Source organism: Carcharodon carcharias, chromosome 5, assembly GCF_017639515.1.
Source record: "Carcharodon carcharias isolate sCarCar2 chromosome 5, sCarCar2.pri, whole genome shotgun sequence".
Classification (NCBI taxonomy): domain Eukaryota; kingdom Metazoa; phylum Chordata; class Chondrichthyes; order Lamniformes; family Lamnidae; genus Carcharodon; species Carcharodon carcharias.
The window spans coordinates 131,258,801-131,283,339 of NC_054471.1; the positions used below are offsets into that span (position 1 = coordinate 131,258,801).

A 24,539-nucleotide genomic window follows, 5' to 3' on the forward strand; every position below is an offset into this window, starting at 1 on the left:
GCTGCATTGCCTGCTCTGTACCAGGGTTCGGAACAACTGCTCAGGGCTAGAGAGGGACTTAAAGTGGGAGGGGGAGGATCCAATGATTATGATCCATGTTGGTATCAACGACATAGGTAAGCCGAGGAAAGAGGTTCTGCTTAGGGAGTATGAGCAGCTTGGGGCTAAATTAAAAAGCAGACCTTCAAAGGTGGCAATCTTTGGGTTATTACCTGGCCATTAGCAAATTGGCGTAGGGTAAATAAGATTAGAGAGTTAAATGCGTGTCTCAAAGAAATGGAGAAATGTGTTTTGATTCATGAGACAACTGGCATGAATGCTGGGAAGAGTGGGAACTGTACCTTTGAGATGGTCTTCACCTGAACCATGCTGGCAACAGTGTTCTGGCGAGTCATATAACTAGGGTGGTAGAGAAGGCCTTAAACTAAATAGTTGGAGCTGAGGGATCAAGTGTGGGAAGATATGATGATTCAATGAGAGAAGATGAGTCAAGAGAGAAAAGTAGCAATAAGGGAAATAGCAATCGGAACACGACAGGAAGGGACATAGTGTATAAACTTAACAGTGAGCCAGTAGATAAGGCTAGAGGTTGTGAAAATAGCAAAAAGACAGAACTAAAGGCTCTGTACCTAAACGCCCAAAGCATTTGTAACAAAATGGATGAACTTAGAGCACAAATAGAAATTAATATGTATGATCAGATACATATTACAGAGACATAGCTGCAAGATGACAATGGCTGGAACCTGAATATCCAAGGGTATATGACATTTTGGAAAGCCAAGAAGCTAGAAAAAGGTGGAGGGGTAGCTCTGTTAGTTAATGATGGCATTAATACATATGAGCAGGATGACCTTGGTTTTGAAGACAAAGATGTAGAATCAGTTTGGGCAGAGATAAGAAATAGTAAAGATAAGATGTCACTTGTTGGAGTAGTTTATCGGCCTCCTGACAGTAGCTACATCGTAGCACGAGGCATACAGGAAGAAATAATAGGTGTTTGTGATAAAGGTATGGTGATAATCATAGGTGATTTTAATTTATATATAAATTGAATGAATCCAATTGACAAGGGCAGCCTGGAAGATGAGTTCATAGTGTTTTCAGGATGGGTACTTAGAGCAGCATGCTCTGGAGCCAACCAGAGAGCAGGCTATTCTAAATCTGGTAATGTACAACGAGGCAGGATTAATTAAAGACCTCAAAGTAAAGGAGTCCCTCGGTAACAATGATCATATCATGTTGGATTTTGCATTCAGTTTGAGGGAAACAAAAGTGCGTCTCAGGCTAGTGTTTTAAACTTTAATAAAGGCAATTATGAGGGTATGATGACAGCTGGCTATGGTGAACTGGGAAATTGGTTAAGGGATAGGTCAGTAGAGGATTGGTTAGCTAACAGGAAAAAGAAAGAAGGTATAAATGGGTCGGAATGAGTGGAGTGCCACAGGGCCTCAACTATTTACTATCTATGTCAGTTATATGGATGCAGGGATCGAATGTATAGTTGGTAAATTTGCTGATGACACAAAGATAGGTGGAAAGTAAGTTGTGAAGAGGACATAAGGAGTCTGCAAAGGGACATAGGTTAAGTGAGGGGCAAAAATTTGCAGATGGAGTATAATGTAGAAAAATGTGAACTTGGCCATTTTGGCATGAAGAATAGAAAAGTAACAATATCTAAAAGGAGAGAGATGGCAGAACTCTGAGGTACAGAGGGATCTGGCTGTCCAGTAATATGAATCACAAAAGGTTAGTATGTAGGTACAGCAAGTGATTAGGAAGGCAAGTGGAATGTTATCATTCATTGTAAGGAGAATGAAATATAAAAGTAGAGATGTTTTGCTACAGTTGTACAGGGCATTTGTGAGACCATATCTGGAGTAATGTGTACAGTTTTGGTCCCCTTTAATTAAGAACGGATATAATTACATGAGAAGCAGTTCAGAAGAGGTTCACTTGACTGATTCTTGGGATGAAGAGATTATTTTATGAGGAAAGGTAGGACAGGTTGGGCCTGTGCCCATTGAAATTTAGATGAGTGAAAGGTGATCTTATTGAGACATATAAGATCCTGAGGGGTCTTTGTGGGAGAGATGAGAACTAGGGGACACAGTTTAAAAACAAGGGGTCTTCCATTTATGACAGAGATGAAGAGAATTTTTTCCCAGGGTCATGGGTCTGTGGAATTCTGTTCCCCAGAGATTGGTAGAGGTACAGTCATTAAATACTTGTAAAACAGAGATAGATAAATTCTTGACTGACAAAGGAATCAAAGGTATCGGAAGTAGGCAAGATAGTGATGTTGAGGCCACAGTCACATCAGCCATGATCTTATTGAATGGTGAAGCTGGTTTGAGGGGCTGAGTGGCCTACTCCTAATCTGTATGTTTGATTAAATCAGTCTGTTTGCAACCTTGGTGTTATATTTGACCCCAAAATGAGCTTCTAACTACATATTTACACGAGCACTAAGACTGCCTATTTCCAGTCAGTCTCAGTCTTGCCTCAGTCTCAGCTCCTGTGCTGCTGAAACACACTCTTTCATGCCTTTCTTACTTATAGACTTGACTATTCCAATGCACTCATGGCTGGCCAGCCATATTCTTCAACCTCCATAAACTTGACGTTGATTAAAACTGTGCTACCTGTGTCTTAACTCACGACAAGTCCCGTTGAACTATCATTCCAGTACTCACTGACCTACATCTGCTCCCTGTTAAGCAAAATCTTGATTTAAAAATTCTCATCTTTGATTTTAAATACCTTCATGGCCTTTCTCCTCCTTACCTCTGTAATTTTCTCTGGCTCCGCAACCTTCCGAGATATCTAGGCTTTTTTCATTCTAGCCCCCAATTTTAGTCACTGCACCATTGATGGCTGCACTATGGTTGCCTAGGCTCTTAATTCTGGAATTCCCTCCCTACATCTCTCTGCCTTTCTACCTCTCTTTCCTTCTTTAAAGCACTCCTTAAAACTTATGCTTTAACCAAACTTTTGGTAATCTGACCAAATATTTCCTTCTGCAACTCAGTGTCATATTTTGTTTCATAATGTGACATGCCTTGAAAGATCTTATTATGTTAGAGACATTATAAATACTAGTGTGCATCGTTATTTTTGAGTACTTTTCTGAACTTTTTCCGATCTATCTCTTCACTGTTTTGTGGCCTATAACGCACACTATTATCCTTCCTATTTCTTAAATGCAGTTAAATAGATTATATCGTAACACCCCCTGATGATTGCTACCCTTGAAGTATGTTCTTCGATCTATGCCTTACTTGTTCAACTATCTGCAAGACCTGAAATGTATTTGGAATTGAATAATCCCTTTTTTTGTAATTGCAGTCCTTAACTGAAGAAAAAGAAATGCAAAGACAATATTATGAAGAGGAGATATCAAATCTGCAGTATAAACTTGAAGAGGAAACTAGATATCTAAGAGACACCTTCAGGAACAGTATGGAGGAGTTGTCTCAGATACATGAAACTGCATTAGAATCTGTTCAAGTCACACATGAGAGAGAAAAGAAAAAGTTGCAATTGGTTAGTAGAAAATATTATAACCTACAATAACCTTTGAACACTAATCACGGCGTGTCATGGAACAGGCTCTTTTAGACCTGGCAATGTGTAATGAGACAGGATTAATCAATAATCCCAAAGTAAAGGATGCTGTAGGTGCAGATGATCACAACATGATAGAATTTCGCATTCAGTTTGAGGTGAAAAACTTGGGTCTTAAACTAGTGGCTTAAACTTAGATAAAGGAAATTACAAAGCTATGACAATACGGTTACAGTGGACTAGAAAAATGGGTTAAAAGGCACAATGGTAAACAGTGGCAGACATTTAAGGAAATACTTCGTAACACTCAACAAGGTTATATTTCTTTGAGGAAGAAACTCTATCAAAAGGATACATCACCTGTCACTAACTAAGGAAGTTAAGGATGGTATCAATCGAAAGAAAATGTGTACAAGCGCTTCAAAGGTTAAAGGCCAGAGGACTGGGAACAGTTTGGAAATCAGCAATGGATGACTTAAAAACAGAAATACATTAGAATATGGGAACAAAATAGCAAGACATGTAAAACAGATGTATTAAAGTATATAAAAAGGAAGAGAGTAGCTAAAGTAAATGTTGATCCCTTAGCGGATTGGACTGGGAAATTAATAATGGGGAACAAAATGTGTAAAAAGAAAAAGATGAGTGAAGGCAAATGTAGGTCTCTTACAGCCTGAAACAGGAGAATTTATAATAGAGAACAAGGAAATGGCTGAACAATTAAACAACTGCTTTAGTCCTATCTTCAAGGAGGAAGACAGAAAAACTTCCCAGAAATGCTGGGGAACCAAGGATCTAATGAGAAGAAGGAATTGAAGGAAATTAGTTTCACTAAAACAATAGTTTTGGAAAAATTAATGGGACTGAAAGTTCGATAAATCCTCAGGGCTTGATAGTCTACTTCCCAGGGTACTAAAGGAGGTAGCCATGGAAATAGTGGATGCATTAGTTGTCATCTTCCAAAAATTCTGTACAGTCTGGAACAGTCCTAACAGATTGGAGGGTGGCAAATGTAACCCGACTATTTAAAAAAGGAGCGAGGGAGAAAAATGTGAATTACAGACCGGTTAGCCTAACCTCAATAGTAGGGAAAATGCTAGAGTGTATTACAAAGGATGTGATAACAGGACACTTAGAAAATATCAATGGAATTAGACAAAATCAACATGGATTTATAACAGGGAAATCACGTTTGATAAACTTGCTGGAGTTTTTTGAGGATGTAACTGGCAGAATAGATGAGGGAGAATCAGTGGATGTGGTGTATTTGGTTTTTCAGAAAGCTTTTGATAAAGTCCCATTTAAGAGGTTAGTGTGTAAAATTAAAGCACATGGGATTGGGGGTAAAATATTGGCAAAGATTGAGAATTGGTTAACAGTTGGGAAACAGAGTAGGAATAAATGGGTCTTTATCAGAGTGGCAGGTGGGGGTGACTAGTTGGGTACTGCAGGGATCAGCGCTTGGCCCCCAGCAATTCACAATATATCAATGATTTGGATGAGGGAACCAAATGCAATATTTCAAAGTTTGCTGACAACACAAACCTTGGTGGGAATGTGAGCACTGAGGAGGGTGTTAAGAGGCTTCAAGGCGATTTAAACAGGTTGAGTGAATGGGCAAATACATGGCAGATGCAGTATAACATGGATAAATGTGAAGTTATCCACTTTGGTAGAAAAAACAGAATGGCAGAGTATTATTTAAATAGATTGGGAAATGTTGATGTACTAAAGGACCTGGGTGTCCTTGTACACCAATCACTGAAAGCAAGCATGCAGCTGCAACAAGCAGTTAAGAAGGCAAATGGTATGTTGGCCTTCATTACAAGAGGACTTGAGTACAGGACCAAGGATGTCTTACTGCAATTGTACAGGGCCTTGGTGAGACCACACCTGGAGTATTATGTGAAGTTTTGGTCTACTTACCTAGGAAAGGTTATACTTCCCATAAGAGGGAGTGCAGCAAAGCTTTACCAGACTGATTCCTGAGAAGACAGGATTGTCGTATGAGGAGGGATTGGGTCAACTAGTCCTGTATTCACTGGAGCTTAGAAGAATGAAAGGGGATCTCATTGAAACATGCAAAATTCTGACACGAATGGACAGACTGGATGCAGGGATGGTGTTTCCTCTGGCTGAGTGGTCTAGAATGAGGGGTCACAGTCTCAGGATATGGGGTAGGTCATTTAGGACTGAGATGAGGAGAAACAACTTCATTACCACAGAAGGCTGTGGAAGCCTAGTCATAATGTATTTAAGAAGGAAATAAATTTCTGAACCCTAAAGGCCTCAAGGGGCATTGGGAAAGCACAGGAGTATGGCAATGAGATAGAGGATCAGCCATGATCGTATTGAATGGCAGAGCAGACTCAAAGGGCTAAATGACCTACTCCTGCTCCTGTGTTTTAAGGAAATGGTGGAGACCTTGAATTATAGGGATTGACCATGGCGTAGTGGTATTGTCACTGGACTAGTGTTCCAGAGACCCAGGGTAATGTTCTGGGGACCTGGGTTCAAATCCCACCACAGCAGATGGTGCAATTTGAATTCAATAAAAATTTGGAATTAAAAGACTGTTGATGACCATAAAATTGCCAATTGTTGTAAAAACCCATCTGGTTCACTCATGTCCTTTAGGGAAGGAAATCTAGTTTGGTCTTCACAGTTGACTCTTAAATGCTCTCTGAACAAGGGCAATTAAGGATGGGCAATAAATGCCCACCTAAATGAATTTTTTAAAAAAGTATTTTGTACCTGGCTTCACAGCAGAAGACACAAAAAGCATCCCACGAATCCTAGAAACTCAATGACTATCACAAAAGAAAAAAACTAAGCAAACTAATGGGACTAAAGTCTGATAAGTCCCCTGTACCTGATGGCCTGCATCCTATGGTCTTAAAAGAAGTGGCTGCAGAGATAATGGATGCATTTGTTGTAATCTTGCAAAATTCCTTGGATTCTGGAAAGTTTCCAGTGGATTAGAATACAACACCTCTATTTAAGAAAGGAGGAAGATAGAAAACAGAAAACAGTGTAGGACTTGTTAGACTGACTGTCATTGGGAAAATGCTGGAATCCATTATTATGAAAGTAGTAGCAGAACATTTAGAAAATCTTGATACAATTGAGTAGAATACATGTGGTTCTAAGAAAGGGAAATTGTGTTTGCAAAATTTATTAGAGATCTTTGAGGATGTACCAAGCAGTGTCTTGAAAGGGGAACCAGTAGATGTCGTGTATTTTGATTTCCGCAAAGCATCCAATAAGGTTCCACATAAAATATTATGACCAAAATAAGAGCTTATGGTGTTGGGGTAATACATTAGCATGGATAGAGGGTTCGCCGACTAATATGAAGCAGAGAGTTGGCATAAGTGAGTTATTTTCAGGTTGGTAACTGTAATTCGTGAGGTTCCACAGGGATTGATGGAATATACTTATGTTGTAGGCAGTTCAACGACGGTTCACTAAGGTGATTCTGAGATGAAGGGGTTGTCTTATGAGGAAAGTCTGAGTAAGTTGGACCTATACCCATTGAAATTGAGGTGATCTCATGCAAAAATATGAGATTCTGAGGGACTTAACAAGATAGATGGTGAGAGGATTACTCCCCCCCTCTTAGACAAGTCTAGAACCAGGGGCACAATTTAAAAGTAAGGGATGTTGCTTTTAAGACTGAGGAGGAGAAATTTCTTCCTTCAGGGTTGTTGATCTTTGGAATTCCGGGGAGCAATGGAAACTGGGTTATTGGATATATTCAAGGCTGCATTTGCCAGACTTTTGATCTACAAAGGAGTCAGGTTATGGGGCTAGGCAGGATAGTGGAATTAAGGTCACAATCAGGTCAACCATGACTTATTGAATGGCAGAGCATACTTTAGGGCTGAATGGCCTATATGTGTTCCAATTACCAAAAGGATGTTCTTGTTATTGTGCTAGATCTGCCGATCAGCATCGATACTGTGCACATCGTGTGGAGTCACTGTGTGCTCACATTTTTGTGCACTTGAAGCTGGGACTGCCATTAATTGGATTCAGGGAAAATCACAGCTGATTTGACTGTTTCTCACCTAGTGTGGGCTTCTGACCTCACTTCACCCTGACAGTGGATCCTGAAACCCATGGGGAAAATTCTTGGTGTTTAATTTTCCAGCTGTTCCACTGCACACCGCTTGGAGTTGTGACAGAGGTACACTGACAGGGCTGAGGCTATTTGGCCCTTGGACCCTGCGTTATGCCCAGTAAAGGCCTGCCCTATTCATAGTTTCAAACATGGACTGTGTTCGTATGGAAGCTTCCGGAACTGTCTCTTATTTTAAAAAAATGGACAAGGTAGCTAATATGGTTTCTGAGGGTAATGTGACTTTTCAAAATTCATTTCCGGTATGTTCGCATCGCTGGCTAGGCCAGCATTTATTGCCCTTGCGAAGGTGGTGGTGAACTGCCTTCTTGAACCGCTGCAACCCACATGTGCAGGTACAACCACAATGCTGTTAGGGAGAGAGTTCCACAATTTTGACCCAGCGACAGTGAATGAATGGTGATATATTGCCAAATCAGGATGGTGAGTGAATTGGAAGATGGCTTCCTGGTGGTGATGTTCCCATGTATCTGCTGCCCTTGTTCTTCTACATGGTAATGGTCGTGATTTTGGAAAGTGCTGCCTAAGGAGCCTTGGTGAGTTTCTGCAGTGTATCTTGTAGATGGTACACACTGTTGCCACTGTGCGTCAGTGGTGTACGAAGTGAATGTGGAAGGGGTGCCAACTGAGCGCGTTGCTTTGTCCTGGATGGTTTCAAGCTTCATGAGTATTGTTGGAGCTGCACTCATCCAGACGAGTGAAGAGTATTTCATCACACTCCTGACTTTTGCCTTGTACATGGTGGACAGGCTCTGGGGAGTCAGGAGGTGAGTTTCTTGTCATTGGAATGGCTGGTCCAGTTCAGTTTCTGGTCAGTGGTAATCCCCAGGATGATGTTGGTGGGGGATTCAGTGATGGTAATGCCATTGAATGTCAAGGGGCAATGGTTAGATTCTCTGTTGTTGGAGATGGTCATTGCCTGACACTAGTATGGTATGAATGTTACTTACCACTTGTCAGCCCAAGCCTGGATATTCTCAAGGTCTTGCTGCATTTGGACATGGACTGCTTCAGTCTCTGAGGAGACATGAATGATGCTGAACATTGTGCAATCATCAGCAAACATCCCCATTTCTGATCTCATGATGGAAGGAAGATCATTGATGAAGCAGTTGAAGATGGTTGGGCCTTAAACAGTACCCTGAGGAACTCCTGCAGTGATGCCCTGGAGCTGAGATAGTTGACTTCCAACAACCACAACCATCTTCCTTTGTGCTAGGTATGACTTCAACCCGTGGAGAGTTTTTACCCTGATTCCCATTGACTCCAGTTTTTCTAGGGTTCCTTGGTGCCACACTCAGTCAAATTCTGCCTTGAAGTCAAAGACAGTAACTCTCACCTCACTTCGGGAGTTCAGCTCTTTTGTCCATATTTGAACCAAGGCTGTAATGAGGTCAGGAGCTGAGTGGCCCTAGTGGAACCCAAACTGGGTGTCATTGAGCAGGCTATTCCAAAGCAAGTGCTGCTTGAAAGTACTGCTGATGACCCTTTCCAACATTTGCTGATGATCTAGAGTAGATTGATGGGGCAGTAATTGACTGGGTTGGATATGTCCTGCTTTCTGTGTACAGGACATAGCTGGGCAATTTTCCACGTTGCCAGTTCGATGCCGGTGTTTAGCTGTACTGGATCAGCTTGGCTAATGGTGCGGCAAATTCTGGAGCATAAATCTTCAGTACGATTGCCGGAATATTGTTGGAACGCATTGCCTTTGCAGCATCCAGTGCCTTCAGCTGTTTCTTGATATCACGTAGAGTGAATCGAATTGGCTGAAGACTGATATCTGTGATGCTGAGGAGGAGGCGGAGATGGATCATCCACTTGGCATTTCTGGATGACGATTGTTGCGAATGCTTCAGCCTTATTGAAGTAAACTCAACACAAACTACCTCATCTTCTGTAAAGTTCCTAATTGAATCATTCTGAGCGAGGGCCTCTCCCTTGACTGGACATACCCAAATGGAACCCCTCTGTTGAATTCACACCTGTCATTGCTTATGACTTACTCCAAACTTAAAATCAATGGGCTACCAGACTTCCTCTCTTCAAGTTTGCAATTTAACAATAGGGAACTGCAGAAAACCAGTTAATGTCAAGTAGGTGTGAAGGGAGCATCATCTTGCTTGCATTGTATAGCAGTGGCTTTCAGCTTTAAGCCATTCAGGGTTGACAATAGTAGTTGATACCAAAATCCTTAATTATCCCAAGAATCAGAGACCTGGGCAGCCTGCTAAGAAAACCACTGCAGAATACCAGGTGCTGGCCAACGCAGCAATACAAAAGCCTTTTTTAAACTTGGAGGCTGCCATAGTTTAAAAACCTTTCAGCCAGATTCCTAATCCAAGACCACCTGATATGAAATTTAACCTCCTGGCACAAAAATCACAAGTTCCTAACTTTGTGACCTGCTGAACATTCATCTCTTTGAGGGAATCCTGCAATAATCCTGATATCCTGCTCAAGTAATTTGCATCGATCTAAACTACAATTCAAGAGCGGAAAAGACATTTCTTTACTGGGCCTGCAACAACTGCAACCTTGCAAGATGAGCCAAAGAAGTGAACTGTTAACTACTCTTCTGTTTACGACTTTTAAAAGAGCACTATTTTCTCTAACTGTAATTTCTCTCAAGCGTGTCTTTTTGCGTGTGTGTGTTGTGTGCGTGCTGAGTAAGGGATTTTGTGTGAGTGCTGAATGAGTGACGTAGCATTTAGACTTTTGGGGTGAATGCGTGAATAACTAATCTTCGTTATTTCAACACATGAAAGCTTGCTGTTACTAGTAAAATTGACTACACACTAAAGGGGTCTAAGAAACACACACACATACACACACACACACCCCTTGTCTAGAAACACACTGATTACAGTCAGTAAGGGAGAGGGTACAAGAGTTTCAATTCTTTCCTGACTCTGTCTATAATACTAACATATTATCTAAGACAGAGCATGTAAGATCATGAAATTGAGAATGAAGATAAGCACACGGTATAAAGCTTAGTTCCTTTTGTTTAAGATCACAGAATCACAGTGCAGAAGAGGCCCTTCGGCCCATCGAGTCTGCACTGACACGTGAGAAACACCTGACCTACCTACCTAATCCCATTTACCAGCACTTGGCCCATAGCCTTGAATGTTATGATGTGCCAAGTGCTTATCCAGGTACTTTTTAAAGGATGTGAGGCAATCCGCCTCCACCACCCTCCCAGGCAGCACATTCCAGGCCGTCACCATCCTCTGGGTAAAAAAGCTTTTCCTCATATCTGCCCTAAACCTCCTGTCTCTTACCTTGAACTTATGTCCCCTTGTGACTGACCCTTCAACCAAGGGGAACAGCTGCTCCCTATCTACCCTGTCCATGCCCCTCATAATCTTGTACATCTCGGATCAGGTCGCTGCTCAGTCTTCTCTGCTCCAACAAAAACTACCCAAGTCTATCCAACCTCTCTCCATAACTTAAATGTTTCACCCCAGGTAACATCCTGGTGAATCTCCCCTGCACCCCCCCCCCCCCCAGTGCAGTCACATCCTTCCTATAATGTGGCAACCAGAACTGCACACAGTACTCCAGCTGTGACCTCACCAAGGTTCCATACAACTCCAACATGAGCTCCCTACTTTTGTAATCTATGCCTCGATTGATAAAGGCAAGTGGCCCATATGCCTTTTACACCACTCCACTAACATGCCCCTGCGCCTTCAGAGATCTATGGACACACACGCTCAGAACTTCCTGGTGTCATGCTGTTTATTGAATACTTCCTTGTCAAATTACTCCTTCCAAAATGTATCACCTCACACTTCTCAGAGGGTTAAATTCCATCTGCCACTTATCTGCCCATTTGACCATCCCAATAATATCTTCCTGTAGCCCAAGACACTCAACTTCACTGTTAACCACCCAGCCAACCTTAGTATCATTCACAAACTTACTAATCCTAACCTCCACATAGTCATCCATGTCATTCATATAAATGACGAACAATAGGGGACCCTGCACAGATCCCTGTGGTACGCCACTGGACACTGGCTTCCAGTCACTAAAGCATCCTTCTGTCATCACTCTCTGTCTCCTACAACTAAGCCAATTATGAATCCACCTTATCAAATTACCCTGTATCCCATGTGCATTTGCCTACTTTATAAGTCTCCCATGTGGGACCTTGTCAAAGGCTTTGCTGAAATCAGTATAAACGACATCAGCTGCACTACCCTCATCTACACACCTGGTCACCTCCTCAAAAAATTCAATCAAATTTGTTAGGCATGACCTCCCTCTGACAAAGCCATGCTGACTATCCCTGCACTTGTCTCTCCAAGTGGAGATAGATTCTCTCCTTCAGAATTTTCTCCGATAGTTTCCCTACCACTGATGAGACTCACTGGTCTGTAGTTCCCTGGCTTATCTCTACAACCCTTTTTAAATAGTGGAACCAAATTAGCTGTCCTCCAATCCTCTGGCACCTCTCCCGTGGCCAGAGAGAAATTAAAAATTTGGGTCAGAGCTCCTGTGATCTCCTCTCTTGCCTCCTTCAGCAGCCTGGAACACAAACCATCCAGAGATTTGTCCACTTTTAAGCCTGCCAACACTTCCAATATCTTGTCTCTCCCTAAATCAATTTGCTCAAGAAGCTCACAGTCTCTCTCCCCGAGTTCGATACCTTCACCCTTATTCTCTTGGGTGAAGACGGATGTGAAGTATTCGTTCAACACTCTACCGATGTCCTCTGTCTCCACCCATAGATTGCCCCCTTGGTCCCTAATGGGCCCTACTCTTCCCCTGGTTATCCTCTTCCCATTGATATACTTATGGAATATCTTGGGATTTTCCCTGCTTTTACCAGCCAGAGCTTTCTCATATCTCCTCTTTGCTCTCCTAATTGCTTTCTTAAGCTCCACCCTGCACTTTCTGTACTCCACTAATTGCTCTGCTGATTGCTCCCATTGTACCTGCTAAAAGCCTCTCTTTTCTTTCTCATCTTATCCTGAATCTTCCTGGTCATCCATGGTTCTCTATTACGAGGGTGTACAAGGTAACATGAAATGGATTTGAAAAAGAAAAAAATGCAGTGCGATTTGATAAAAAGAGAATTGGGGAAATAGCTTAATAGTTTGACCAGATTAAAATATTTAACTTTAATTCTGTTTTACGGATGTTTTTTAATTCTGTAGTTTAATAGAAAGGAAATTTTCCTTGTGTTATAATGTTAGTGTATATTGTTTTGCACAGTATGCAAGTGAAAACATATTTATTCATGTTCTAGGCTAAATAAAAGCTTGGTTGTGTCACCTGAATTCATTGAAATGTATACTGAAATTGATTTTGAAATCCAACATTAGAAAGACATGTATTTGCATTAAATAACAGCAACATTTGTATTTACTTGTTTAAGAACCTTAATCCCTGTAACTACACCCTTTCCCTTTCAGGAAATGGACCAAAATCTTGAGAAGGATCGTTTGCGAATGGAAGAAGAGAAAAATCAATTCAAACAGCAAATGGAAAACCTTCGAGAAGAGCTGACTGCCAAGTTAAATACAGCCAATCAAGAGGTAAGAATAAGATTGTCACAATACTGACCTTAAATATGATTATGTAATTTAAAAAAGTTAGTCTTTTACAACACAAAACTTGTCTCAGATCACTGAGCATGTCTGGAAATTTGCCCTGTTCAGTGCTATGACTGCAACTAAATGCCCCACAGTAAAAATAATTTGGAAAATATCCTTTTTTTGGGAGAAAAAAAAGCTGATTGCTTGTGACAAGCACATAGGAAGTGTCAGCTAGAATACTGAATTCAGTGTCACTCAGGTACAGAAAGTGAAATAGAGAGGGAAAGATCACAAGGGAGAATGGGCAAAGAGACAGAAAACAAGTAAAGCAATGTATTTTAAAAAAATCTCCAACCATTAAAACTGAGGGAATTAGACTCGGTGGCTGGAATCTTCTATTCTGAAGACTTAAGTTCGGTGGTGTGAGTGGAAGTGGGAGTGATTTCTGCTGGGGGGGGTAGGAGGGTGGTGCAGGATGGCTGACCACGCGCAATTTTGCACTGTTCAGCTCAGTACCTATGCATCCATGTGGAATATGGCAAATCTTGTGACCGGAAAAGGCAGGAATTTGCAATTCATGCCATTGCCTCATGGAGCCGAAGGTCTAGGCATCATACTTAAAGGGTACCAGACAGTCACTCATTTGCTGCAGGCCAGTCTGCCTGTCCTTTATGTCCCAGAGAAGAAAACAAAGTGCAGCCCCATAGTTCAGCGAAGCCTTCCTGGAAACGAGAGGTGCTGTTTCCTGGGGTGGCAGCAGGAGGCCCACCTGTCTGACCACAGCAGCCTGGACTGAGGTCGTAGCAGAGGTTAACACCTGTGGGGCCCAGCACAAAAATGCCTAGTAGTGTTGGAAGAGGATGACTGATCCACTGCACTCCACCAGTTTAAGTGCATTATCTACTCTCACTGCAAACTGGCACTCGTAGGGGCATAGGTGGTATAAGTGTGCGAGTTCACAGGGACAGTGAGACAGGAGTTTGGGCTGCAGCATTCACAAGCAGATGGGATATATGCACTGAATGTGTGCCAGCCACTTCATGCTTTTAATCTTATGTCAGTTGCATGACATCCTGCATTTTAATTACTTACTGGGAGGCCTCAGCAGCTGCTATGGGCATGCATGCTCCTGAACTGCTGATGCAACCATTGGGATGACAATCAATCCTCTTTCCGCAGGAGAAGAATGCCCACAACAAGCGGGAGTGGTCCCAGAGCAGAGGCGAAATTCCTGACGTTCGAATCCTCACCCGTTTTGAGGAGCAAGCCACTGAGATACCTGGGTAGGAGCAAGACCGATGCCTGCGCTGTAGGCAGGATAGTACTCTCCTGGGAAGCCACTGAGGATGCCTCCAGTCTGCAGTTGACAGCTGTGCCCACAGAGTAACACATTGACTAAGTAGGCTCCTTGATTAATGCAATTATTAAATCTTTCTTTTCTCTATTCCAAGTACCAGAAAGGAAAGGGGGAGGCCATCCACAGCTTCATGTCCAACTCCACCACTGAGGAGGATCAACCATCACGGCATTCACCTGCACCCTCCACCACTGCAGATATAGTCAGCTCGGTGGGTCCATGTTCCAAGAGTAGGTATGGGGTCACAATCTGGTGAGACATCACTGATGCAGGTCCACAGATGGTGGAGGAAGTGACAGCTGAAGTCTCTGATATTCGGAGGATTGCTGGAGAACAGGCCCCTACTCAATCCCTTGCAGATGATAAGCCTCTGGACTCAGCCCTATGAGACATATTGGAGATGCAGCAACAGGCAGGGGAACATTGGGCAGAGTTGCTAGAGGCCAAGTGCAGACTGGGCCGAAGGCTGGAGGAATCTGCCCATGTTCTGTCTGGCTCTCTATGCGAGCACTTGACTGCCTCCATGGAAAGGAGACCCAGGTCAAGCAGAACACACAATGACTGCTGGATACGTGCTCGGACCTGCACTTCGTCGCCCTAGCCATGGGTGTAGTGCGGCAGTGGATAGGCGAGAGGTGCCATTGGCACTCACAAAGTGGAGGAGCACCAATCAGGCACTCCGGGCACTTCACCCAGCGACAATCCAGGGGTGCCCTGCCACTCCAGCTCCCCTCTGCCAGTGATTCCCATTGCCTCCAGCAGGTCAGGCTGAGGAGGGTGCACCTATACTTGAGCAGGAGACCCTAAGCATGCTGGGGCCATGTAGGCTCCGGCCACCAGAGGACGCCTGCCAAAGTCATCACAATCAAAAGGGCTGCCTCCACCTCAGTTGCAGTGTCGGGGCTGCAGCTGGATGTAGCAGTAGGCAACAAAAGATTAAGAAGTATTGAAGGCACATGGGTGGCACGGGTGTACAACCATTGTATATAGTTTTGGCACTTCTAAATATATGTTCACTCGCACTGTTTGGAAGTTTCTTGGATTCCACCTTGCTGCTAGTTGCTCCAATGGCCACAGTCATTTAAGGATGTGGATTTTGGGCCCCCACCAGAGCCCAACAATTAACTCCTAGAGATTCACTTCCCTCATGTTATCAACACATTGCTCAATAATCCCACATGTGCATGATTAAGCACTGGCCATCATTTGTGACTGTGCTGCGTGGACATGCATCTTGCAAGCCATAACTTGCAGTGCATCATGTTCTGACCTGTGAAAAAGTGTTCAGTGTGGCAACTGCATCTTGTGCAGCTGTGCTTTGCTGTGAATGTGGGTGGAGGCCACAAGGACTCGAGGCAAGTTAAATCTGCAATGTGAATGGCAAGGAGCACTAGATGTCATTTCAGGGCTGAGAGAGTGAAGCTCTCCACACTGTCATCTGAACAGTAGAAAACTGTCCTGCATGCCCAGAGAAAGGTGTGGTGGGCTTGTCCAATCGTTAATGGCCTTCCTTGGTGATTTGTCATTTGATCTAACGTGCAAGTGAAGGCTGCAAGTAAGGAAGCAATGGGCAAGTCTCGCGGAGGCTGAGCGTCAACTCGCAGACACTTCCTCCTACCTCTCCCTGGACCATGACCCCACCACTGAACATCAAGCCATTGTTTCCAGGTCTGTCACTGACCTCATGTCCTCTGGGGATCTTCCTCCCACAGCTTCCAACCTGATAGTCGCCCAACCTCAGACGGCCCGCTTCTATCTCCTACCCAAAATCTACAAACAGAACTGCCCCGGTAGATCGATCGTCTCAGCTTGCTCCTGCCCCACAGAACTCATTTCGCGTTATCTTGACTCCCTTCTCTCTCCCCTTGTCCAGTCCCTTCCCACCTACATCCGTGATTCCTCTGACACCTTACAATTTCCAGTACCCTGGCCCCAACCGCTTCCTCTTCACCATGGACGTCCAATCCCTCTACACTCCATCCCCCACCAGGATGGTCTGAGGGCCCTTAGCTTCTTCCTCGAACAGAGGCCCGAACAATCCCCATCCACCACTACTCTCCTCCGTCTGGCTGAACTTGTTCTCACGCTGAACAATTTCTCCTTCAACTCCTCTCACTTCCTCCAAATAAAAGATGTGGCTATGGGTACCCGCATGGGCCCCAGCTATGCCTGTCCCTTTATGGGGTATGTGGAACATTCCTTGTTCCAGTCCTACTCCGGCCCCCTTCCACAACTCTTTCTCCGGTACATCGATGATTACTTCGGTGCTGCTTCATGCTCTCGTTGGGACTTGGAAAAATTTATTAATTTTGCTTCCAATCTCCACCTCTCCATCATTTTCATGTGGTCCATCTCTGACACTTCCCTTCCCTTCCTTGAACTTCTGTCTCAATTTCTGGTGATAGACTGTCCACCAATATCCATTACAAATCCACCGACTCCCACAGCTACCTAGACTACAGCTCCTCACACCCCGCTTCCTGTAAGGACTCCATCCCATTCTCTCAGTTCCTTCACCTGCGTCGCATCTGTTCCGATGATGCTACCTTCAAAAACAGTTCCCCTGACGTCCTCCTTCTTCCTTAACTGAGATTTTCCACCCACGGTCGTTGACAGGGCCCTCAACCGTGTCCGGCCCATCTCCCGCGCATCCACCCTCATGCCTCCTCCTCCCTCCCAGAAACATGATAGGGTCCCCCTTGTCCTCACTTATCACCCCACCAGCCTCTGCATTCAAAGGATCATCCTCTGCCATTTCCGCCAACTCCAACATGATGCCACTACCAAACACATCTTCCCTTCAGCCCCCCTATCGGCATTCCGTAGGGATCGCTCCCTCCGGGACACCCTGGTCCACTCCTCCATCACCCCCTACTCCTCAACCCCCTCCTATGGCACCACCCCATGCCCACGCAAAAGATGCAACACCTGCCCCTTCACTTCCTCTCTCCTCACCGTCCAAGGGACCAAACACTCCTTTCAAGTGAAGCAGCATTTCACTTGCATTTCCCCCAACTTAGTCTACTGCATTCGTTGCTCCCAATGTGGTCTTCTCTACATTGGAGAGACCAAATGTAAACTGGGCGACCGCTTTGCAGAACACCTGCGGTCTGTCTACAAGAATGACCCAAACCTCCCTGTCACTTGCCTTTTTAACACTCCACCCTGCTCTCTTGCCCACATGTCTGTCCTTGGCTTGCTGCATTGTTCCAGTGAAGCCCAACGCAAACTGGAGGAACAACACCTCATCTTCCGACTAGACACTTTACAGCCTTCCGGACTGAATATTGAATTCAACAACTTTAGGTCTTGAGCTCCCTCCCCCATCCTCACCCCCTTTCTGCTTCCCCCTTCCTTTTGTTTTTTTTTCCAATAAATTATATAGATTTTTCTTTTCCCACCTATTTCCATTATTTTTAAATATTTTAAAATCTTTTATGCTCTCCCCACCCCCACTAGAGCTATACCTTGAGCGACCTACCATCCATTCTTAATTAGCACATTCGTTTAGATAATATCACCAACTTTAACACCTATGTGTTCTTTTGTTCTATTGTTGGTGACATCTTTTGATGATCTGCTTCTATCACTGCTTGTTTGTCCCTATAACCACACCAACCCCCTCCACTTCTCTCTCTCTCCGCCCCCCCCACACACCTTAAACCAGCTTATATTTCAACTCTTTCTTGGACTCGAACTCAAGTTCTGTCGAAGGGTCATGAGGACTCGAAACGTCAACTCTTTTCTTCTCTGCCGATGCTGCCAGACCTACTGAGTTTTTCCAGGTAATTCTGTTTTTGTTTTGGATTTCCAGCATCCGCAGTTTTTTTGTTTTTATGGGCAAGTTAGTCTTGACTGCAAAAGGGATTTGAGTGTAGGATTTAAGAGGTGTGTGCTGTTGATGAAGCCTTTGTCAGACCTCACATGGAGATTTGTTTGGCCTGCTTGTCTCCTTATCAAGGGTGGCAGTAGACTTTGGATAAAGGGTTTGCAACCAAAGTGCATCAGGCATCATTGAAGGGCGAGGGTCTTAGTGCATGAGGTGGGAGAGCGTAGAATGGGCCTCTATAGTGGACCATGTTGAGGACTGTGAGGTCCAACAAGACTCTGCAGGCCCCATCAGAAAAGATGTCTACCTTGGCTGGGGTGTCCACAATGCTGGATCACAGTCTCACCAATTATGCTAAGGCTATTTAGGACTGTTCTGAAGAAGGATCATACAGACTTGAAACGTTAACTCTGTTTCATTCTTCCCAGATGCTGTCAGGCCTGCTGAGTTTTTCCAGCATTTTCTGTTTTTATTTCAGATTTCCAGCATCTGCAGTATTTTGCTTTTATCATAGGACTGAGCCTTGTAGGAATCTCTCTGATTGGAGGGACCAGAGTGGTTGCAACTCAGTAAAGCAGTTTGCAGGTGAAGCAGTCTGTGAGTGGACCCAAAGTTACTGCAAAACTTCTCAGCATGATAAAAATGTCAAGGGATATGGGTTTACCTGGGGTGAGTGGTAATATTGGAGGGTTTGGGTGGGAGGGGGGCGTTGGGCAGGAACAAAATCCTTCTTGAGTCCTTGATCAATCTGCATGGAGGACCAATGTCGAAAGACCAAAAGGTGTTCTCATACGACTCCTCCCTGTAGACCCAACTATCTGCTTCTGCCTGAAAGAGCGCCATTCCATGTTTCCCTCCTTTGGGAGCAGGTGTGCAGGTGACATGAGTGTATTCCTGCCAAGGTTAGATTTGATATTGTTTCCAAGATGCCATGCACACATACTTTGTGAGGGCACGGGTAAAATCACAATTCTACTTATAGGTGCCTCAGGTCATGGGAGAATGGAGCACTGTGCAGATTCTAATGTGTGCATTTAGCACAAGGTCTCTGCATATTAATGTAGTTTGGCGCATGCAAAGGATCAAACCACTAGCAGGGCAGTTGTTAAGTAGTGCAATTTAATTCAGCTATCATAAATTAAGGTTCATTAGAGAAAGGTATAATGTCTAAAACAGAAAATGAGCTGGGGCCTTTCAGCCAGCTGAGGATTGAAAACCAAGAAGTTAAGGAAATGTGTCGGCAGCATACTCTGCCTGGAATCTATTAGCTATCAGATTGACATGGCTCTGTCTGCCACGCCATGCACCTGCTATGGCCTCTGCATGTAGCTTGGCAATGTCCTGACCCTCATCAGCTCTATTCCTTTCACCGTCCTTGTCAGAGGAGACATCTTGGCCCTCCGTGTCCCCATCAGCCAAGGCATCCCCCTTTGTAGTGCTAGGTTGTGCAGGGCACAGCAGGCAACGATGATCTGGCACACATACTGTAGAGGGTGTTGGAGAGCCTCACTTGAGCGGTCCAAACATCTGAACCTCATCTTTAGGAGGCCTGTTGTCTGCTCAATCATGGATCTGGTAGAGGCATGTGCGGTATTGTAGCTCTCCTCAGCAGTATTCTGTGGACAGTGAACTGGCATCTTCAGCCAGGTCTTCTGGGGTATCCCTTGTCCCCAAGGAGCCAGCCCTGCATTTGCCGAAGTCCTTCAAAAACTTGTGGCATTTGGGAGTGGGTCAGAATGTAGGCGCCATGAGTGTTCCCTGGGAATCAAGTGCAAACATGCAGGATTTGCCTTCTGTGATCACATATGAGTTGCACATTCAAAGAGTGAAACCCTTTTCTATTGACGAATGTCATTGGCTGTAGCCAGGGAACTCTCAAGGCCACATGAGCAGGGTGCCATTGACTGCACACTTACGGGAAACCTGAGATTGCTGCAAACCCCAATATTCTTGCAGCCTGGTTTTTGGCGCCCAGGCAGAATTGTAGGGGCACCCTTCTGAGCAGGGCATTTGCCACCTCCCATTTACGCTTGTGTTTTGCTGACTGGGAGATGCCTCACAGGTCCCCAGTGGAGCCCTGGAAGGAGGCACTGGCAAAGAAGTTTAAGGCGGCAGTTACCTTTAATGCCACCGGCATGGGATTCCCTCCAAATCCATGTGGCCGCAGGTCATCGTGGAGAAACTGGCAGATGTGTGTAACCACATTCCAGGCCATTCTAAGGCACCTCCAGCATTGCCTTTCGCTCATCTGTAGATAGCTGTCTGCAACATACACATGGTTGGGCTAATGCTCGCCATTGCAGTGGACCCTGGTTGCCAGCATCCAAACCTTTTTGAGGGCCTTGCTGCCTCTTGCTGCTCAGACTATTGCCCCTCCTGACCCTGTGCCAACCTGTAACGGGCCCTCATCATCTGGATAAGAGTCAGTAGAAAGGCAGTGTTGTGTGGATTTTGCATCATATTGGTTCAGTAGCTCTGTGAATGAAATGTAGTGAGCATATCCTTTACAAGTTTGTCTTCATCTAAAGCCAACAAGCCAGTGTAAGCCCTGTGTCTGGCCTCCATCTAGACATGGCAACCTCACCCCAACCCTTCCAGGTAAAGGACATCCCGGAGAACCAGAGATGGGTACACCTCCCGTTCATACATGACTGCCTATTGACCGGTTTGATGAGAACCATGTGTGAGAACCCTCTCTCTGATACTATTCAGCTTTTTTCCACTACCCTTGAGAATCTATACAGAACCTATAGAGAGACCATTGCCTTGGCAGTATAGAAAGATGAACCACGTGAACCATTGTCCTCCGTGACCATTCACCCAGGAGGATTGAGGTTTGATGTTGGGAATTTGTTGCTGTCTACCAGCCGTGCCCCATGGTGACATCCACTTCTCTCCCTCCTTCCAGCCCTCCCTTCATCCTGGCACCTGACAGCAGAAGATGGCAAATGGCACAGAATGAGCAGCAGCTCTGGACCTTGCTGGGATCTCAACTTTATGAGACCCATGAATTGGGAACAAACCTGCTGCTGTGTGGGCCTCACCATGGAGAGGAGAACATGGTTGTCATCCAGTTCCCACATGATTATTAGGGTGTCCCTTTAGTGAGTCAATTGTGGAGACCTTGAACTCCACCCATCTGAAAAGACCTTCCTCCCACTCTGAGGTATTGCAGTTTTACATTGACTGGGTTGCATTGTTGAGAATTGAAAACATTAGTGCATGTTACCTTTGAAACTCACTTCTCAACCTTCTACCCTCCCCCTGTCACCAATCACCAAACAGCTACCTGACTATTATCCTGGACCTGCCACCCCACTGAATTCTTTGCCCCCTCTGACTGTGACTGTTCCTTCCACTGCCCAGTACCCTCAGTTCAGCCCCAGGATCCCACCATCAACAGCAACGATCCTGCCTCGAGGACCATCTCTCTCCCACCAGCCTTGCCTGGAAACCCCCGACCCGCCCAGCCTCAGGACCCCAGATCCAGCAAGAAAGACCCTTTCCTCCATCCCACGTTGCTGCACTCTCATATTCCCCTTCTGTCCCCCTCCTTGTCCCAGACAATCTCTTTCTTCCCTGGACAGCCCTCCTCCCTTCCCCAGACAGCCTCCCTCCCTGCCCCGCCTCCCTCCCTCCCCTCTCCGCCCCGCCTCCCTCCCCTCCTCCCTCCCTCCCTGCCTCCCATGCCTGGCCTCTGCTCTAACCTTCTGCTCTACCCTCCTTCTGCCCTTAGCCTGCTTCTCGTGTCTAGCCTTCGTTCCACCCTAAGCCCTTACCGTCCTTCACCTGCCTCCCATGTTCAGCCTTTGTGCAGCTTGTACTACCAGCATCCAATATGTGTCAAGTTGTGATCGGTCCCTAAGAAGGCCAAAGCAGCGTCTGCTCATCTCAAAGTCATGGAAGAAGTCAAGCTTGCCAGGTGAACGCCGCTAACAGACAGCTGTAAAAGTGAACATTTTAATTCCTGACTGGCGGGGAACTTCATTTGGAGAGACAACTTAATTCTGGCGAGGTGGCCTTTTAATGAGCATGCATCACATGCTAATGCATGCAAAAGGACTTGCCAAAGTTGTTTGTCGGGAAGCTCAACCCACCTTTAATCTGACTTTAGAGTCTAGAGAACAGAATTCCTAAAGTTCATCCCGACCTCGGGAAACGGATTTTTAACCTCATATCAAATTATATTCCCCTCCCACCAAGCTCCCCGCTGCTGGCATGACTGGAAGATTCCACCCCACGTGTCTAAAAGTTAATTTTCAGTGGCAGAGGGGTTGTTTGGATATAATTAAAGCTTATCACCCCATTAAAGGGTAATGCACTGGATTCGCCAATTTTTTTTTGACAAGTTTAGCACATATCTATGAACTAAATACAGGAAATTTGTGTCATTTGGTATGGTGACGTGTAATTTTCATGCAGCCCTTGGAACAGGGCACTTCAGACAGAAACTTCATGATCTCTGTGTTTAACTGCACATGTGCAGTCACTGGAAGTTGCTGCCAGATTTGCATATAAATGACAGAGTGCTGTTAGCTTCACCGTGTATTTTTATAGAGGAAATTGATACATTGTTCCAAATCATGAATGGACTGAATCAGACATCATGAATCAGACATTAACACCTGGAAACTTTGAGAAATATTACTTTTGTTGAGTCAGTTCCTTTATGTAATTTGTAAGGGAGTAAAATAGAAACAGTATTTTATAATGTAGGATTTTAGCTTATAGTTTCTTTCAGTGTCAAATGTTATGTAGTGATACAACATAGCACGCCCAAATGATGTTTGTAAATCCGGTAGTTGTACAGTATTGCTAAGTCCTGTTCCAACTCTGGAATTCGGCTATTTATTGTGTTCAGATATGTTAAAACAAGGTTATTCAATCATACAAATTACTATTGAGGAGATGTTGACCACTGGCTAGTAATAAAATCCTTTTAGGTGCTCCCACTTGAAGAAAATATCATTTTCAGAAATTATTTGACCATCCCTTGTTTTGTTTCACGTGAAATTCCATTCTGAATTGTGCAATTTTTAAGAATTAGATTTAATGTTTTTTTGTCCCCCTACGAGGAAAATTTTAAAATAATATTTATTATTTTTGTTGTATGAATACTAAATCTTTTTGGGCAGTTCCTGGGCTTGTAGAGAAAAGGCTTTGCAGCTTGAACTGCATGAGAATAATTTGTATCATTCACCTCAAGTTTGGGTGTCACTTTCACTCATATGCTTCTGAACTGCAATCTACTGACAAGCACTGATTGGAGTCCATTTCCACTGCAGGTATCTTAGATTCTAAGCAAGCCAATGTCAAAGTCTTTTAGGAGCATATGGAGATTAACTGAATTTTTTTTTTTCTTCTCAAAACTCTTATTTTCCCTCATCATAGTGAGAGAATCAGCTAACATTGCTGAACTGCTTTTCTGCCTAAGATTGTTTTTAGGGCTCAGCAATGTGAGAAAATGCTGCATTTTATTTGTCAACTTGTGCTCCTTCAAATGAAGGGAACTAGCTGTGCAAATTAAACAAGTGCATTTTTGGATTGAATGATGTATCAAGGGTATTATATTTCTCAGTTATGTCTGTCGGCTGTACTCAATTAAAAGCAGATCCAGCAATGTTCTATTGGTACTATAAAGGGAAACTTTCAGGCATCTTTATGATGCCTGTTGATGATTTCCTATGGGGGGGATTCTGCAGAATTTGAGCAATTCGGTTGGTCGACTAAGATGGGCTCTGCGTTTGGCCCGTGGACTGGATGCGGCCTGTGAAGTCTTTCTATGCGGCCGCCAGAACCAGTTTTCAAAATTCCAGTCAAACAGAATGGAAGATTCTGAATGGAGTTGCTCCTCCAATCAGAGTGAGCCTATCAGCAGCAAATGCAGGAGAGAAACAGTTTCTGATTGGAGGAGCAGCAAATACCGGTGTTGGTGAGTGTGCTGAGAGAAGCAAAGGTACATTGGAGATGGAGCCTGGGAAGTCAGGTACTTCGGGCATGTAGACAGCGAAATCTTGGCGGCCCGGGAGGATGGAGTCACATCGGACTGGGGGAGGGGGGATTTTTGGCGGCCCAGGAGGGCGAAATTATGTT

At 44.4% G+C, this 24,539-nt stretch overlaps 1 protein-coding gene across 2 annotated transcripts in view; it reads left to right on the forward strand.

Annotated features, from left to right (window-relative positions):
• fam184ab (family with sequence similarity 184 member Ab) overlaps positions 1-24,539 on the forward strand; it is a 210,289-nt gene that overhangs the window by 80,016 nt on the left and 105,734 nt on the right. For both annotated transcript variants that reach the window (XM_041188881.1, XM_041188882.1), the window contains exons 5-6: positions 3,349-3,546; positions 13,138-13,260. In XM_041188881.1, coding sequence (XP_041044815.1) covers positions 3,349-3,546; positions 13,138-13,260 — 321 coding nt within the window. The remainder of the gene's footprint in view (positions 1-3,348; positions 3,547-13,137; positions 13,261-24,539) is intronic.